This window comes from Crocodylus siamensis, chromosome 2 (genome assembly GCF_052110815.1).
Source record: "Crocodylus siamensis isolate JL-2025a chromosome 2, ASM5211081v1, whole genome shotgun sequence".
In the NCBI taxonomy this organism is placed as follows: domain Eukaryota; kingdom Metazoa; phylum Chordata; order Crocodylia; family Crocodylidae; genus Crocodylus; species Crocodylus siamensis.
The window spans coordinates 236,015,264-236,032,924 of NC_143396.1; the positions used below are offsets into that span (position 1 = coordinate 236,015,264).

The following is a 17,661-nucleotide window of genomic DNA, read 5'->3' on the forward strand; positions in this document are numbered from 1 at the left end:
ATCCGGCATCCCTCAAGAATGGGGGATGCTGGATAACAAAATATGCTGGTTAACTGAGTGGCCCAAACAGGCGTCCTTGCCTGTTTGCACCACGGCTTCTCCTAGTACCATAGATTGGAGGAATCATCTTGTCTGTAACAACAGTAACTGATTTGGCCTCATATCTATACGAAATCAAGCCTGGCAATTTTGGGGCTATATATTCTCTAAATCCTACTTCCACCTGCCAAAAATATATTAGCAGTACTGAACTGTAGCTGTGCTAAATCATTTTTACAATCACATTCTGATTCAAAAACCATATTTCCTCACATATAACATACACCTTTCCTCCAAAATCAGACCCCCAAAATTGGGGTGCCTGTTTTAAGCAGGGAAGCTGTTTTCTTCACTGGAAATGAAGGAAGCCTGGAGACACTATGAATGTCATGCAGCTGCCAAGGTGGCTGTCAAGATGGTGAAATCCTATGTTAACTCTCTCACAACCACAGCTGTTGGCTGTGCATGTACCTGAAGCAGGAAGAAAGCAGCTGGTAGTGTCATGAAGAGACTTGTGATGTAGAAATTCCACTTTATCTATAGCAAATTATATAAAGAACTAGTTACAGTAAAGAAATATTAGTCTTGCTGCTGATCTTACAAGGGTTTGGGACCTAATCATTAGGGCTGTGTGAAGCTTCAGTCTCTGATTCTATTTGGAGAACATTCGGCAGCCAAATCTCCAAATCTGAATTGAATTGGTAGACCCATTAAAAGGTTAGAATTGAATCTGAAGCCTCCAAATCGATTTGGAAAAGATTCTGAGAGATTCAGATTCAGATCAGCTAGGGACAGGCAGTCACAGTTGGGCGGGGGAGCTGCGGGAGAAATCCCTGTGGCTGCCCGGCCCGGCCCCATCCACGACCAAGCCTCAGCCTCCCAGCATTTAAAAAATAACAAAAAAAATATCCTGCACTCACCAGCTGCAGCAGCAGGGATCAGGGCCTCTGAAGGCTCATGGCAGAGCCCCCTCCATGCAGTGTAGGGCAGTGAGGGGCAGCGGGGATTGTCCCACCCCCGCCTGGTATCTCCATGGCACCTGTCACATTGCACAGGTATAGCACAGCTCGTCAGGGCACCATGCACTGTCTAGGAACTGGGATAGCTCCAGCAGACAGCAGAAGCTGACCACAGCTCAGCCCCAGCTCCCAGGTAGTGTGCAGCACTCTGCTGAGCTGCGCTGCACTTGCACCATGAGGCAGCTGCTGCATGGGTTCCGGGGGGGGGGGGGCAATTCCTGCTGCCCTTCACTGCCCATCATGGCATGTGTGGGCTCTGCCATGAGCCCTCAGAGGCCCTGATCTCTGCTGCTGCAGCCAGTGAGTGCAAGGTGCTTTTTTAAACTTTTTTTTTTTTTGAAGTGCCAGGAGGCTGGCATGGGGCATGGGGCCCGGGCAGGGCAGCCGTGGGGGCTTCTCCTGCAGCTCCCCAACCAGGGATAGGCAGCCACAGCCAGAGGAGCCACAGGAGAACCTGCAGCCACCCAGCTGTGCCTGCCTCTCCCCAGCTGAACCGAATCTCCAATTCTGATTAAGCCAAATCAAATGGGGACAGTGATTCGAAGCACTGTCCTCTGAATCAGCCAAATCTGAACTGAATACTTCCCTATTCACACAGGCCTACTAACCATGTTGGACACTGACTAGGTCCTCCTGGAAACACTGTTTCCAGGAGATATGGCACAACAGGAAATTCCTGCTGCCTGCTGCTTCATCAGCCTGTTTCCTGGGATGCCAACCTTCGTGGCTACTCTATGTTCCCAGGAGCACTTACTTGATGTCACACAGTCAGCTATGACTCTGCATTCTGTTTTCTAAACACACGATGCATGTTTTATTTGGGGGCGTGCTGAACACAAGAAAATGTGGTAATATTTTTACTTCTGTTGTCACACTAAATTTACCTTAATGGTATAATTCTATGATCAATGAAGAGAAAATAAGGCTACAAAAATGAGTCTTATGTAATTTAGAATGTCACTCTATTTACCTTCTCTCAGTGAGCGCATTGTGACTGAAATAAAGGATAATCTGATGAAGTGGATCAGGATGTTTTTTTTCAGTCTCTTCTTCTTCCTCTTCCTCTTTCCTTGGTGGTGTCTACACAAAGATTTACATTGTAACATTTCATAAGTGGAAACAACACAAACAACAAGCCAAAGCAGAGAAATCTGAATGCAGCAAAAATAATTACAGTTTCATTCTATTCAATTTATGTTCTTTTTCCAAAATTGATGATATTCAGCAGTTTGGAACATGTGAAACATTCTGTTTGTATGGCTATGAAGCATTTACAGTATCTCATTCTGTTACTCTTGTTTGAAAGGAAAGTTGAAGTTTATCCAAGTCAATATGTTGCAAATGAAAGTTATAAACCTTATTCAGCAGAAATTAATCTGTAAACTTCTGTGTCATTGTTGAATCTGCCTTTCTTTTCCCAAACAAATTGATGAGAAGGAAAAGGTATGGAAGAAAGTGTGTTAATGGGAAGAAAAACAATACAACACAATGAAGACCAAAGACTGAACAAGTCTCATGACATATGGTCTAATCTTAAATGATAATCCTTGTCTCATCAGGGAAGTGGTGGAGGGTGCTGATATTTTTAATAAGTGAAATAAAGGCCTTACTATAGCTGTCAGATGTAGAAGAATAGCATCACCCATAATCTCTCAAAAATGCAAATGCTTTTCCAATATACCAGTGCCTCTCAAAAGGCGTTACATGTTTTCTGTGAAAGCCCACAGCAGCTCATGTTGAGTTTAGACCTTATCATATTTTTCTGGTTTGTAACTGATATCTTCCTTTTCCAAGGGGCTTACGCAGCAAGGATATTGTATTTTAAACATTTCTAAGATGCCAAAGACACATCATGAAGAAGGAAGAGAGATATGGTGATCTTTCTGAATGAGAATTAGACTCAGGTTTAAAATGCAGAAGGTCACCAATTCTCCACATCCATTATATATAAAGACTGAATTTCTGCTGAATATGGCTACAACATATTTACATTTCATTATAGAGTACCAACAAGAAAATGGCATAACTTAACTTGCATTAAAGCTTAAAATGTTAAAATAAAGAAAGTATTATGCATCAACAAAAAAATCAAAAGGAGGGAAAAGCATCAATTGTGTTAAGCTTCCAAACAAATAATAATTAACACATAGGAACATAGGAATTACCATATAGACAAAAGCAGTCCATCTAATCCAGTCCCATTTTCAAAAGTGAACAATACCATATACTTCAATCAAGGGCATAAACCACCTTTAATGCACTTAAATATGCATTATTGAGATAGGAGGTAAATTTCTTCCTATCTACAGGAAGCAATCAGCTTACGCCCTGAAGTATGAGGATTGCAGTTTTTATAAATGTAGACAAAAATGTATGATACAGAAAGTTAAACACAGTTAAAATATGTATAAAAATATATATTAAAATGGGCACTGATACCTAAAGCCCAGTTATGTCAGTACTTACAGCCAAATCCTGAACTAGTTTCTCCTCAAATGAATATTCCTCTGTTTCTATCCAATAGTTCTGATAACCATGGAGGAAGAGGTTAATAGAACGGTGCCTGGGAGGGGGGGGTGAAAGTGAGATCAAGAGGGGTAAAAGGAACATAGTATAATAGCTTAGGTAGTTAATGATTAGTAAGGATATGCATTTTGTACAATTTTGATCCTCTGATTGGTCAGTGAAATAAAACCCAAACTAATGGAGATGTTCAGTGGTACATTCATCAGACTTCTGAGAATACGTGGGGTACACTTTGAATGCACATCAAATACCTCCTAATTTCATTATAGTTCTCTGCAGGTGTCTGTTTATACTGGCACTGTGCCTTAATTGTATTGTGATAGCATCAAAAGCCTCTATCTGGATTGAGATACCATTGTGTCATGTTATATAGACATAGTCTTTAGTCAAAGAAGTTTCAAATATACAATAAAAAAAACACACAGGAAATACAATGTGACTTGTTTAAAATAGAGAGAGGTAGTTAGCTGTGTTAATTAGAAGGCAGGGCAGAGTGGCACTTAGAGATCGACTGAAGCACTTCTCAGAACCAGTGAGTCTCTATGGTTAAATGTAGTTAGCTGTGTTAGTCTGAAGTCAAGCAGAAGGCAGGATAGATCTGACCCTTATAAACCAAGTGAATAAAAAACAAAACATGTACCATATATAGTACAAACTCTCATGACATGAAGCTTATTTCATCAGATATTGTCTCTAAAGCCCTATCTACATGTCCAGGTAAAGGTGTGATGGGATCGAAAGTGCAATTCACAAAATCACACCTCCTGCCATGCCACACGTTCATGGCAGAAAGCGCAATTATGGGATTGTACTTTAGATCTCATTGCCTGATCCTGGGCTCTTCCTGTACCAGCAAGAAGCAAGATCTCATGGCTGGATGCCCCCTTAACTGAGTGGCTCCCAGCCATGGGGCACCCCATTCACCTCCACAGATGGGAGATGCAGCTGCCGCAATCTTCCAGCCTCGGAGATGCGTGAACCCCCAGGGCTGGGAGACTGCAGTTGTGCCCTGCAGCTGCCAGGACCCAGCTGGGTTGTAGCACCAAGAGGTATGCTGCATCTGCAGCTGTGGGACTCTGGGTCCAGGTAGCTGTGGGATGCTGCTGGGACCCAGAGTCCACAGCTACAGGGGCTGAGCCTCTCTAGCAGTTGTAGCACTTACAGCCCCCGCTGGCAAGGTGCACCACAGTGGCTGGGAGCCTACAGCTGACAGGGCTCTCAGCCACAGGGGAGACTCTGTTGCATATGAAAATTAAAATACAAAAGCAACCAGCTATAAAGTTAATACATATTTTTGAGGTCTAGCTTCATAGCTTGCTGCAGCTTTTTATGGCACGATAGCTATTTTGCACATGTAGGTGGTCTTAAGGTAATCGCATGCCTGTAACATGTAGGGAGGGGCGGCAGGCAGAAGATGCCACCCCGCTCTGTCTTCTGACTGTATAAAATAGGTAGATAAACTTTCATTTTACATTTCCCAACTTTTTTAAAGGGGGGTTCTGAGAAGATGAGGGACAACAGTAAGATTCTCCGTGCTTACAAATGTTAGCATTTGGATGCACCCTGTTATTCTCTATGTTTCTCTCTCAGTGCAATAGGGAGAGGGTCAGTTTCACACCTTTAGTGCTGCTATTGTTTGAACGGAGACAATGTTTTGCAAACCGAAGTAACAAACAAAGCTTCAAATAATGTAATATTGTGACATTTGTAAGTTGGCATATGAATAAGCTATCTGCAAAGGAAAGTTTAGCTTCAAACATTTAAAATGCAATGTAAATTGTAGTCAGCTCCTAATACAGAGAGAGCTGCACTTATACCCACAATTTTTCCTTATTCCTCATATTAACATAGTGCAGGAAACAATTTTTGGTGCATGTATTCATGGCGGTATTTCCAAGCTAACTCATATTTGTGCCTAGGCGGGGAGGGTGGGGGGCGGAGCAGGAAACGATGATGACACATGAGTCAGCCAGACAATGTGCATTGCAGGGACAGAAAGGCCAGGCTTGGGTAAAAAACTTAGTAGATGCCTATTGATCATGTTTAGAAGTGATACTCCTATTTTTTATCTGTTGTAACCTTTTTGTTCTAATATGCTCAAACTGCACTGTGGACCATAAAAACTTTTTGTAGACCAAATTTCAAATGTAGCTTTTTTCTGAATTATTTCTATGAAAAAAAAGTGATTGGCAGTACATTTTTTTTTAAAGTGGAAAAGTTGTAATTTTTTATTCTTGGTATAACTCTAAGTCATAGGGATTTCTCAGTCTTTACAAAAGAACATCACTTTTCAATTGTGACTATAAGCAGGAAAAAGTAGATTTCTTCCAGAAAGTAAATGGTTAAGTAAAATTTGTTTTTTAATTGAAACAGTGTTGGACTTTTATTATAGGCATAAAACTAAACCCAAAATTTTACTATGCTGAGGGGATGCAATATATATCTACAAACTGATGAATTTTTTTTTTTAATTATATTAGCATTGCCTTGGCTGAGTTGATGCACTGAGATGGAAAAATTCATTTGGTGAAGTTGGTATCATAAGTATCACTGACATAACTTTTACTGACATATAACCACAGTCTTTCATCTCAAATGCAAATCTCAATCCCAAATTAAGGAAATAATGTTTTGTCAAATGTTTTGGTCTAAACTGCCCACAGGAATTCATAAATGGAAAAGTATATATTTTACAAAAACCTAGAATCTGGCTCTAGGAACACACAGTACTGGGCATGGTGGATAAAATCACTTGATATGAGCCTGCAAGAGGCTGAGAAGTGAGACGTTTGGGAAAAATTACATGGAATTCTGTTCCCAGTGGTAAGATTTTTCAGGACATTGCCTATACAGGACATACCTATGTTTTATTTAAAAAGACATTTGTTTTTAGATGCACTCTGCATGCCCTGTGAAGCAGAGATTGTTTAATTCATCATTTTTGTGTTGTTTTTTTTTTTTATCATAATGACACTACCCTAAGCAAACTGATGTTAAAAGTTATTAAGTGGGGTGTACACAAGCTAAAATTACAGGCCATATCTGACATATAGAAATAAAATATTCACCTACAGAGAATATTTTACACACAATATTCATGCTGTGCTTTTGAAACTAAACTACACTTTACTGCAGCATTTTATCAATGGTTCCTAAAGACTGACCAATCAGAATCCCTTCTAAAAATTGTACAAATTCATGTTTTTATGATAACATCAAATCATGGCTGGGAAAGGAGTAAGTGTGCGCATAAGGAAGAGGCTCTCCATAGGTTACATTACCGTTAACATGAGTATAAGCCTGTCATACTGAGTTTTTTCATGTACTTTTTCCAGCCAAACACGTTGAAAGGTGCTCAGGAAGAAATTGCTAATTTTGTGTCTGAAGAAAAGCATATAGGTTTTCATTGAAGAACTAACAACAAAGGCACAAGTTAAATTCAGTAAACTAGTAAAAGATAAAGAAGCCTGTATTTGCAAGCTATTTTTGAATAACTGTCTTGTGTACTATCTGCTGTATCTCTCAATGCACATGTATATAATAAATAAAAAAACAAAGACTAGTAAAGTGCATTCCTGTAAAGCATCTCAATATTTCTCGCATACACCTCAGAGAGAGTATACTTATTACTCAGATAATAATTTTCCTCTTTAAAGCAATATTAACTAATTAATAAATAAACAAAAAGAATTAGTATTTCCAAGCACTGGCAATGTTCACTCTTTGAGAAACTAAAGGTTACAGTAAGTATTTACTTTGCATCACAAGCCTCCTCTTAGAAAAGGAAGTACTTGGAATAGGTTTGCAGGGAAACATTATATAATCTATAATTTTTGGATGCACTGCTTTAAAACAGAGAGCTGCAAAACAATGCATCAGACATTAAAATGGACAATGCACCGGAAAACCTTAAATAAAGACAAATATTTTGTTGGAGAATATCAGAGTCAAATGGGAGACTAACATGAAAATCACATCTCAAGAATGGATCAGAAGGGATTTGCAAACACTGAAGGGCATAGCACTTTCTAGGATGAAAAGTTGTTTTTACTAATTTGCAGGGGTATCTTTTAAACTCACTCTCTTATTGTTAAATTTGGCATTGACCCTTACACCCCAATATAACAACAAAACAAAAATTAGAAAAAAACCCATATTGATATAGGCATTCACTTGCACAGCTTTCATAATTAATAATACACCCTTGAAATAAACTCCCTGGTGTTCAGAGATGTCTTAATGCCACAATCAACATAAATGATGGATTGATAGTTATGTAATTATGTGTATCATGGCAGAATAGCTTTATCTTGCTGTCAAAATGCTGTGAATTGTGTACAGAATAGCTGTCTGTAGAACATTTAAAATCATTTTGCACATAGCAATCAGGAAATAAGTCTACAATCTTAACAATTTTTTTCTTGGGACTTTGCTTAGGTATGTTGAGAAGGCAGTGGATACCAAATACTTGCTCATAATAGCACAGTTTAATAAAAAGTCACACAAACACTGAACACAGAAATACTTGGCCATTCATTTCTCAGCAATATTAGTGAAAATCAGGAGAAAATTAGTCATAGAACCTGTAAGTCTAAGAAGAACTGGGCCTAATATTTCTAACATGGAACAGATTCAGCAGATTTGCCAGTTTTCTACTTCAAAGAGTATTACTTCGTATTTTGTTGAAAATGCAGAATGCAGTAATAGTTCTCTTCCTCTGCATTTAAGTGAGGGTCACACAAACATGCCTAGGATAAGTTTACACAGGGATAATCCTCCCTAGAACAGGGGGTTGGAATAGATGACTTCCTGAGTGCCTCCGTGCTCTATTTTTCTGATTCTCTGATCTCCCATCCTCTAGACAGGCACTCACCAATTTCAAGGAAATGTGTTTTTTTTAAACAGAAAAAATAAGAAAGCTTATTCTTTTTATCACTTGGCTAGTAGTTTTGGAGGTAATAAGTATATCCTGGGCTAAGTAAACTCTGAATAGTTTATTAATAGAGAATTGTGCTTATCAAGAAATACCCACACATTGCTGATATAATGAACTGTCCCCTCAATTTTCCCAATGGTTTGCTCCTTTCTGTTCTACTCATTTGTTACAACAAAAACCTGGTATGTTGTTACATTTTATTTAAGTCTTCCCTTTTCCCTTCTTTACATTCTTCTCAGAATAATATGGTAAACACTTTTCTACCAAGTAGCCTATCTAGGGTAGATCTAGAAAGATTATGAGTTGGCTGCAGATACACTGGAGGATAGAGCTAGGATCCAGAATGACCCAGTTAGAGTGGAGAAATGGTCTTCAGTCAGGAGATGAGATTCAACAAGGACAAGTACAAAGTCCTGCACTTGGGACAAAATAACTGCATGCACAAATATAGAAGATATAACAACTGGGTAGGCAGCAGTACTGCAGAGAAGGACCTGGGAGTTAAAATAGAGCATAAGCTGAATATAAGACCAAAGTGTACTCTTGTTGCAAAAACAGCCAACAGCACCTTAGGTTGTATTAACAAGAATGTCACTTGCAAATCAAGGGAAGTGATTTTTCTGCTCTATTCAGCGGTGAGGCTTCTAGGGAGTACTGTGTTCAAATTCTGGGGCCTATATTTCAAGCAGGATGAGGATGGTTTGGAGGAAATCAGAGCAACAAAAATGATTAGGAGGCTGGTAAGCAAGACTTATGAGTAAAGCCTGAAAGACTGAAGGTTATTTAGTCTGGAGAAGAAAAGACATGAGACAGGATGTGATAAATCTTAAAATACCTGAAGGGTGATTAAAGAGAGGATGGAGAGGGACTTTTCTCTATGACTACAGGGGACAGGACTAGGAGCCATGGTCTCAAGCTTCAGCAGTAGAAGTCCTCGAAGACTAGGAGAAACTTTCTGATTATGAATGTGTTTAAAGCATGAGAACAGGCTACCTACAGAAACTCCATTTTTGGAAGCTTTCAAGAGCAGGTTAGACATGCTTGGCTGCGAGGGTTTACTCAGGAATTATCCCGCCTTGAGCAGGTGGATGGACTTGATGACCTTATGAGGTTCCTCCTCATAGTACAAGCGATTTTCAATTGGTCCTAAAGTGGTAAACCTAAATTTCTTCTCAAGATTTATAGCTGCCAGGACACTCATCCAACTTCAGACATACAAAAACATTTTAATAATTTAATTGATATTAATATTTTAAGATGCAGATGGAATACATTTTGTTAAACACTTTAAAAATGCTCTGTGAACTGTGGCTGCTTGCAGATGTAAACCCCACTCTGCAAAATGTTTTAGTTTAAACTCAGGGCGTTCCCATGCCAAGCCCTAGAGTGCATTCCCAGGAGAGGCAGTGCCTTAGTTGGACCTGGCTTGCCTGATGTGTGTATAGACTAGGTTCTTTAGTGGGGCTTTTTGGTGCTTTTACCTAATAGCTGATTGAATCAGCTTTAGATAAAAGCTCCAAAAAGCCCTGCTGAAGCACCCAGTCTATACAGATCTATACTGCTGTTTCTTCTGGTAAAGTGCAAAGCACTTTTTTTTTTTTTGACATTTCCAAACAGCCAAAGTTCATCAAACACGAATGGTTTCCTTTCTCTTTGTGGAAGAAACCAAATTTATCTAACACACACATGCTCATTGGAGGAAATGCATTCTGTTAGAAAATGAATGTTTTCCAACTTCCAGTGAGAGGTCTCCTGAGAGACCCTACACAAATTTGGAAGAGCACAGGGCAAAGGACAAACATGGTGGCAATTAAACAAATGGCATGACAATAGATCTGTCCTTTACCCAAATGGAACAGGATTCTGAAACAGTTGTTGACCGTAATATCAACAAGTTGTTGACCATACTGGAAGAAAAGGTGCATGGTTTGGAGGCACAATTATCTGGCTATTAAAGCATTAATGTAAGTGAAGATACCTTGGATGGAAATCATGCATTCCTACAACAGACCCAGTAAAGAGAGAAATCAAAGTGGAACTCGGCAAAGTTGGAGAATGAAGAAGACAGTTGGCAGTTTATGAATACCAGGACAAGGCAAACTGTAGAATATTCAGCACAGCTAGAAGCGAGAGATTACTTTCAGGTTCTCAACACAGCTGCTACATAATGAATCTTACATGACCCATGTGGCAGAAGGAGAGAGTAGCAGACCCATTACTTAGAAAATAAGATGTATATATCTGTAGGGATCAAGGGCCCATGTGTAGAATACCCAAGAATATGAGAAGAATGGTATTGGTGGTGGTCAGGGACTGAGTCCTATGAAGGACAGAGGCATCCAATTGATGGCATGCCCCTGCTATCTGAGAGATGTGTTGCATGGCATGATGAAGAGGTAGGAGATTCTCTAAGCACTTCCCCTTCCTGCTTATCCATTTAGGTAACATGTAACAGCCAATAATGCTGCTATTTATGACCATTAGCAGATGAGGGTAAGTGCATGAACCACTAGTCAAAGAAATAAGTTGTCTTCTATACCTGTACTAATGTAAGATATACAGTACAAGAGGAGGAAACAATAAGGATAAACTGGAAGTCGTGGCATGTAAGGAAAACTATGACCTTTTTGGCATTACAAATATTTCCATATCTCTGTTAGAGGGACTAACTTTTTTCTAAGGAAAAAACAGAGGAGGCATTGAATTATATGTCAAAAGCATATACCAGTGATTCTCAACAATAGTGCTGCTCCATGCTGGCCACACCTTTGTTTTCAGGAGACACTGTGTGGAGTCAGACAAGGCAGCAGCAGTGGCGGGAGGGAGCATTCTGCCTGAGAGCTCAGACTGGAGCACCACCACCATGTACAGGATACAGTAAGTGCTGCACCTGCCCTTACACTTCTGCGTGGAGGATGGGTGCACCTCTGGGCTTTATGCATCAAGGCAAAGTCAGGGGGGCATGTTACCCTTGTGTGCCCACATTTACAGAAGGTGCTGCTAAATTCAGAAAATTGGTGGAGGGTGCTTTGCATCTAAAAAGTTGAGAACCACTGGCACACACATTTGCTTTTTGGTTTAAAATGAGGGGTGTGTTAGATATGTCAGGAGTACGTGGGTAAAGGAAAAAAAAGGAGTAAAATAGGGATATTATTGTGGAAGTCATTTGATATTTTGATATGCACCCCCACAACAGGAGAAGGAAGCCAATGACAGAGTCTATGAATTGGTTATCAGGATCATCCAGAACATATGAAAAAGTAGTAACAGACTTTAACTAACTCAGTACAAGTTGGAAGAAGAATACAGCCAAAAATAAAATATCCATCAAGTTTCTGATGTGTGGTTGGCAAATTTATGGTCAAGGAAGTTGACGAATTGACTGGGAAGCGGGCGGATGAATTATTTTACATTCAATTTTAACCAATAAGTAAGAGTTGGTTAGTTAGGTAGCCAGCAACCTGGGTTGAAATGATGCTGAATTTATAGCATTCATGGCCCCAAGTAGAGCAAGGCTGGTGAAAAAAATAAGGAAGATGAACTCCAGAAAAACAGATTTTAACAAATGCACAAAATAGCAGGTGAGGTCTAATACACTGATGGATAATTTAAAAGGAAAAAAGAAGTGAAGGACTGGCTGTTTCCAAAAGATACATCAGAAGCACAATTGCAAAACATTCCAAAGAATAAGAAATGGGAGAAATTACAAGAGACTGACACAGCTGCACAAAGAATATTTTAAATGAACTGAATATCAAAAGATAGACAGTCATTAAAGATATATAGAAAGTTACAGCATAAGTATGTAGGGACAAAATAAGGAAGAGAGATGCAGCCACTTACACTTGTAAGAAGATGTTAAAAGCAACAAGTAGTTGCTTTAAGTACACCAGAATAAAAGAACGATAAAAAAGTGTAGGTCTCTTGTTTCAGGGTGAAGGTGAATGATTAATGGAAGACACTAAGAAGGTCAAGCTGCTCAGTACTTGTTTTGCTTCTGTCTTTACAAAAATGTAACTGTTAATTGATAGTTAGCAAAACAAATATAAAAAGGGGGGAAAGGATGCAGATGAAGATGAGGACATCAAGTAATATTTTACTTTTTTGAACAAATTCAAGTCATGGGTATAGGAAGATATTTGTATCCCTTAGCAATTATTACTGGGGAGAGAGGTGTAGTTCCATAAGTCAGGAGAAAAGCAGAGTGCACATCATTAAAAAGGTGATGGGTAGGGAGGAAAATCCAGAGAATTTTAGTTCAGTCAGCCTGGCTTCAGTATATGAAGTTATTTGAATATATTCTAAAGTAATCAATTTGGAAGCATTTAGACAACAAAAAGGATTACTTGAAATAAACAAGGATTTGTTAAGAACAAATAATGCCAAAGCATACCAATTTTCTTCTTTGATAGGATATTTGGATTGGTGGATAAAGGGAATATCGTAGATGTAACATATTTTTAATGCAGTAAACTTTTGACACGTGCCACATGGCATCTTCACAAACAAGCTGGACAAATATGGACTAGAAGGAACAATCATTTGATGGATATACAATTAGAGCAGATCCTTAGATATCCAAACTCTCTGGAAAGCATATGCTGAAAAGCTGTTTGGAGAGCTGAATTCCTTTGGGTAAGTGAAACTGTGGCATCTTATGAGGATATTGTATACTAACACATGATACATAACAGAAATCCATATCAGACTTAAGAGTAGATACCATATTTACTTGAATACAAGACAAAGTCTCTCCCCTCCCCCACAATCAGCATGGGGGAAAAGCTCCTTGTCTTACATTCGCATACAAGGAAACTACACTAAATACATTATCTATGATAAAACAGCTGCCAAAGGAAACAAGTGCTCAGTAACAGAAACCAACCTTAAAGCAGCCAACACAGAGCATAACTATAAAACTTGTGAACCACACTGGGCAAATGTACTGATGAGAACCTTTGTTTTTTTAATGGAAATTTTTTCATGTTCCAAGCCATATCAGCCAAATCAATTCCCAATCTGGTAGTCTGCCCAGAACCATAAGTGGCCCTACTACTGGCAACCATTCTCCACCTGGGGCTTCAGATGTTTCCAAATCCTTTGGCAGACATCCTACGTGCAGGCCCAAGCCTGGAAGCTTGGGGTTCAGATGCCCCTGCCTTTCGCTTGCCCTCAGCTGTAAGGCCACAGGAGCAAGCTAGGGAGAAGCTGCCCATTTCCATAAAGTAGTCATAAAGCTGAGATGTTCCCACTTGAGAGCAAATGGGAGGTTAACTATTCGTTACCTCCATAGGTACTACCCTGTGGCAGAAAAGCAGTTATCCCTAGCAGCTAGAAAAACTGCCTTAGTGGTCACAGTATTTGCCCTGCCAGGTAGGACAGGTTAGTGCAGCCCACTGTAATAAGATCCATGGTATTGCCCATTGTGCACAGTCCCCCTCAGTGCTCTCTTTCAAGTCATGGTGAGCCACTGCACTGAATATATTTTGATTTCCTCTTCACTCTAAAAGCCGAATTGTGCCTTTCCTTCCCATTTCCAGTGATTCCTGTTTCATCATCACCCTTAAACATCTGGCAAACATAAGTAAATAGGGCCCCCAAAAATTCACCCAGAATCCCACTGTCACCCCTCCCACCCATGGACACCATCCCACGCATGGACTAGTATGGTCCCATTGGGTGAAGCTGGACCAGGTTGTCTTGTGCCTCATCTGCATATAATTTTTTGGAGGATCCCAGGACTCATAACAAGAACATCTGGTTCCAGTCATAGGTGGGGACCTGATTAGCCAATGGATCCTTTGTGGGGGGTATCTGGAATACATACATACATATATATATATATATATTTATGTGTATATATATATATATATATATATATACACACACACTGAACAGTGCTGAACTATGGGGTCACCATGGCTTGAAACACTGTTGACTGTGCTGGGGCCCAGCCCACTGGCCTGTTAAGTCATAAGCTTTTTGGCCTTAGCTTAATATTATGCATAGGTTGTGCTATATATAAGTAGGTACAGAAGTGCTACTTAAAACCATATTTATGGAGTACCTGTGCTAAAACTTGCAGCAGTTTTAAAAAAAGGTAAAATGCCTCAATTCTGAATGAACTAAGTCTATGGATAACTGTAGTAATTCTCCCCCCCCCTTATTTCCATGTGCTCATGGAGAGCAGGGTCTGAGGTGGGTTAAGGGCTGAAGAGGGAAGAAGGTGAGGGGAACAGAAGTTAAGGGGGCTAGCTGACCACCCAGATTTATTTTCCTTGCTGTGGCAGTGGGAGGGGGACAAATTCAAGGCAAACCTGCAATAATTAGTTTCCATACCTGAAAAATTATGAAAATGTAAATATTTTCCATATATATAATCTAATTATTTGGGGATGTCTTATATTCATGGTAATCTTATATTCAAGTAAATAAGGTATATTAAATACAGCAAAGTTTAAGGCAAGTTACAAGTTTGAGAGTAGAAATACAGTATTGTATTAAGTAAAACAGAATACTATACAGTCCCAACACTTACAAATTATAATACTGTATCACACTTTGAATATACAGAACTACATTAAATAAAGTTTTAAAACAGAATAGTTTATTACACAATATCAAGAATTAGTTAAAAAAAAGTTACTGTTTGGATAACGGAGGATGTGCTATAGCTGAAAGACTGCAGACAATGAGTACGTTGATATTAAACTAGGAAGAGGTTTTGAGTGGAGTTTTGCAAGGTTCTAGGTCCATTGCTGTTTAATATTTTTATTAATTACTCAGATGAAGGAGTGGAGAGGATGCATATCAGATTTGCAGATTATGCAAAACTGGATGGGATTAGTAGAAATTTGGAGGATAGACTTCAATTCCCAAAAAGATCATGATAAATTGAAGATCTGGGCCATGAGTAATAAAATGAAATTTAATATGAGTAAATGTGAGGTACTTCACATAGGAAGGAAAAACAAAACAAGAAAATGGGGGGCTAGCTAGCTGGACACTACATTGTTGAGATGGATCTGTTGGCTATAGTGGATCACAAATTAAACATGAAACAGCAATATGATGCTGTTGCAAGAAAGGCAAATGCTGTCTTGGGTTGTTTTAACAGAAGCATCATATCCAAGATGCATTAAATAACAATGCCTTTCCTCTCAGTAGTAGTTAAATCTCAAATAAAATATTGTGTACAGTTCTGGATACCACATTTTAAGAAGAATGTTGACAATTAGACAAGAACCAGGGGAAAGCAATGAAGATGATCAGAGGACTGAAAAGCAGGTGATATGAAGAAAGCTTGAAGGAGCTGGGGATGCTTAGTCTGGAGGAAAAACAAATTTTATGGGGTGATATGATAGTAATTTTAGATATTTGAAATTTGCCATAAAAAGTATGATGAACAATCATTCTCCCTACCTGCTGCGGGTAAGCCAAGAAGCAATGGATTTAAACAACAGGAAGGCAGATTCAGGTTAAAGCTTAGGAAAAACTTCCAAAATATCAGAGCAGCTAGATATTAGAAGAAATTACCTGGCAAAATTGTAGAATCTTTCACAGGTGGCATTTAAGAAGAAACTAGACAGGCATGTGTCAGGGCTGATTTAAATATGGTAAAACCTGTTCTGTCTGGGAATGGGATTGACTAGATGACTTTTTTCCAGCTTTATGAGTCTAGGTTAAGTGAGCAAGGCTAAAGCCTGAAAACACAAGTCCAGAATTCCAAATGTCTATGCTCTGCCCCCACAGCACACATATCGTTTGCAAGATTTATACAGGCCCACCCCAACATAGCTAAAAATTGGGTCTCCCAAGCTAAGCAGTAAAAGCCTTCGTAGGGGTGAGAACAGAGAGGGACATCCACAAAAAAAGGAAGCTAAAAATAAAGGGAAAAAATACTATGGGGATGAGAATCAGGAGAATGATGGACAGAAAAGGACAGAAAGGAGAAAATGGACAGAAATGCCTAGATACAGCTGCCTGGAGTATACCAGGGGCTATATGAGATAAAAATTGGTAAAAAACAAACCAACCCCAACCCTGCCCCCAAAAACCTGAAGTATGCCTTTGTGAAGTAGTGTATTTCCTACACTGGAGTCTTCAATTTAATTATTTGATATAAAAACCTATTTTCTTACCCAGAGGAATGAATTAAATAAGAAAATCTATGACAAGTATTCAGTGGACATTTCAAATGTGTGTAAACAGCTTTCTAAGCATGCCAAAGCACCAAAGATTAGTGTGGTCAAAAGTAATGTAAATACATGTAAATGCCCTTAGGTTTTGTTATTCTTATTAAATTCAGAAAGTCACAGCAATGTCCAATTATAGAAGCTCTGCCAAATCAACAATTTTTTATAATAAATTCAGATGCAGTGAGTGTTAAGAAATTCCTGCTCTTCCTTGAAGTGCTTGCTCCCCAGTAAAGCTCATGAATCAATGAACCTTTAAAGTATCTACCTTGGCAGATTGTACAATGGTGCCATCCTAAAACAAGCGACAACAGCCCTTTTGCGTTGTTTTGACAGGAGTTTGTGCCAGACAGCTTTCTTCGATCTTAGTGGTTGTTCGACCTATGAGAAAACACTTCTTTCAAAATGTGTAGCACGAATACTTCAAAGTTTGTTACATTTAATATGTTTGACTAGTATGCCTGCAAGTTAAATGAACTAATTGGTATTACAAAGCTTCCTATCTTCTGAGAAATCTTGTTTTAAATGAAAAATCGCTCTTTAAAAAAACTTAGGGTCATAGAAAATAGCTCCCAAATTTGCATAAAGACCATACCTTGCTGTCAGCAAATCTCACACATGAGACTCAAGGTACAATTTCCATATTTATGTGCAACTCTGCATGCATAGTCCCTCTGTGAACAATTTTTCCACTATCAGTTGTGCATGAAAATAAGATCTTTTTAAATGGACAGAATGCAAGTCAGACACAAAGGCCTTCTTGTATTTAACTTATATCATTTGAGTATACTAAAGGTGTCAAAATTGCTAATGCAATTATTTTCACACAGAGAAATGAAGGACAGATTGACATTTCTTTGAAAAAAAGATATTAAAAACATACTCACACATCTTTTAAAAATGCAAACCTGTTAACTACAAAGTGCTGAATTCCAATACTGGGGCT

The 17,661-nt window shown here is 39.0% G+C and overlaps 1 protein-coding gene across 12 annotated transcripts in view; it reads right to left on the reverse strand.

Annotated features, from left to right (window-relative positions):
* RYR3 (ryanodine receptor 3) overlaps positions 1-17,661 on the reverse strand; it is a 541,049-nt gene that overhangs the window by 61,688 nt on the left and 461,700 nt on the right. For 7 of the 12 annotated variants that reach the window (XM_090033491.1, XM_090033489.1, XM_090033481.1 and 4 more), the window contains 3 exons: positions 16,984-17,096; positions 6,866-6,965; positions 2,029-2,138 (listed from right to left, as the gene is read on the reverse strand). In XM_090033491.1, the coding sequence (XP_089889617.1) occupies positions 2,029-2,138; positions 6,866-6,965; positions 16,984-17,096 (323 nt within the window). Of the gene's footprint in view, positions 1-2,028; positions 2,139-3,524; positions 3,622-6,865; positions 6,966-16,983; positions 17,097-17,661 lie in introns of all 12 variants that reach the window. The other 5 variants (XM_090033490.1, XM_090033488.1, XM_090033487.1 and 2 more) reach the window with 1 other exon arrangement.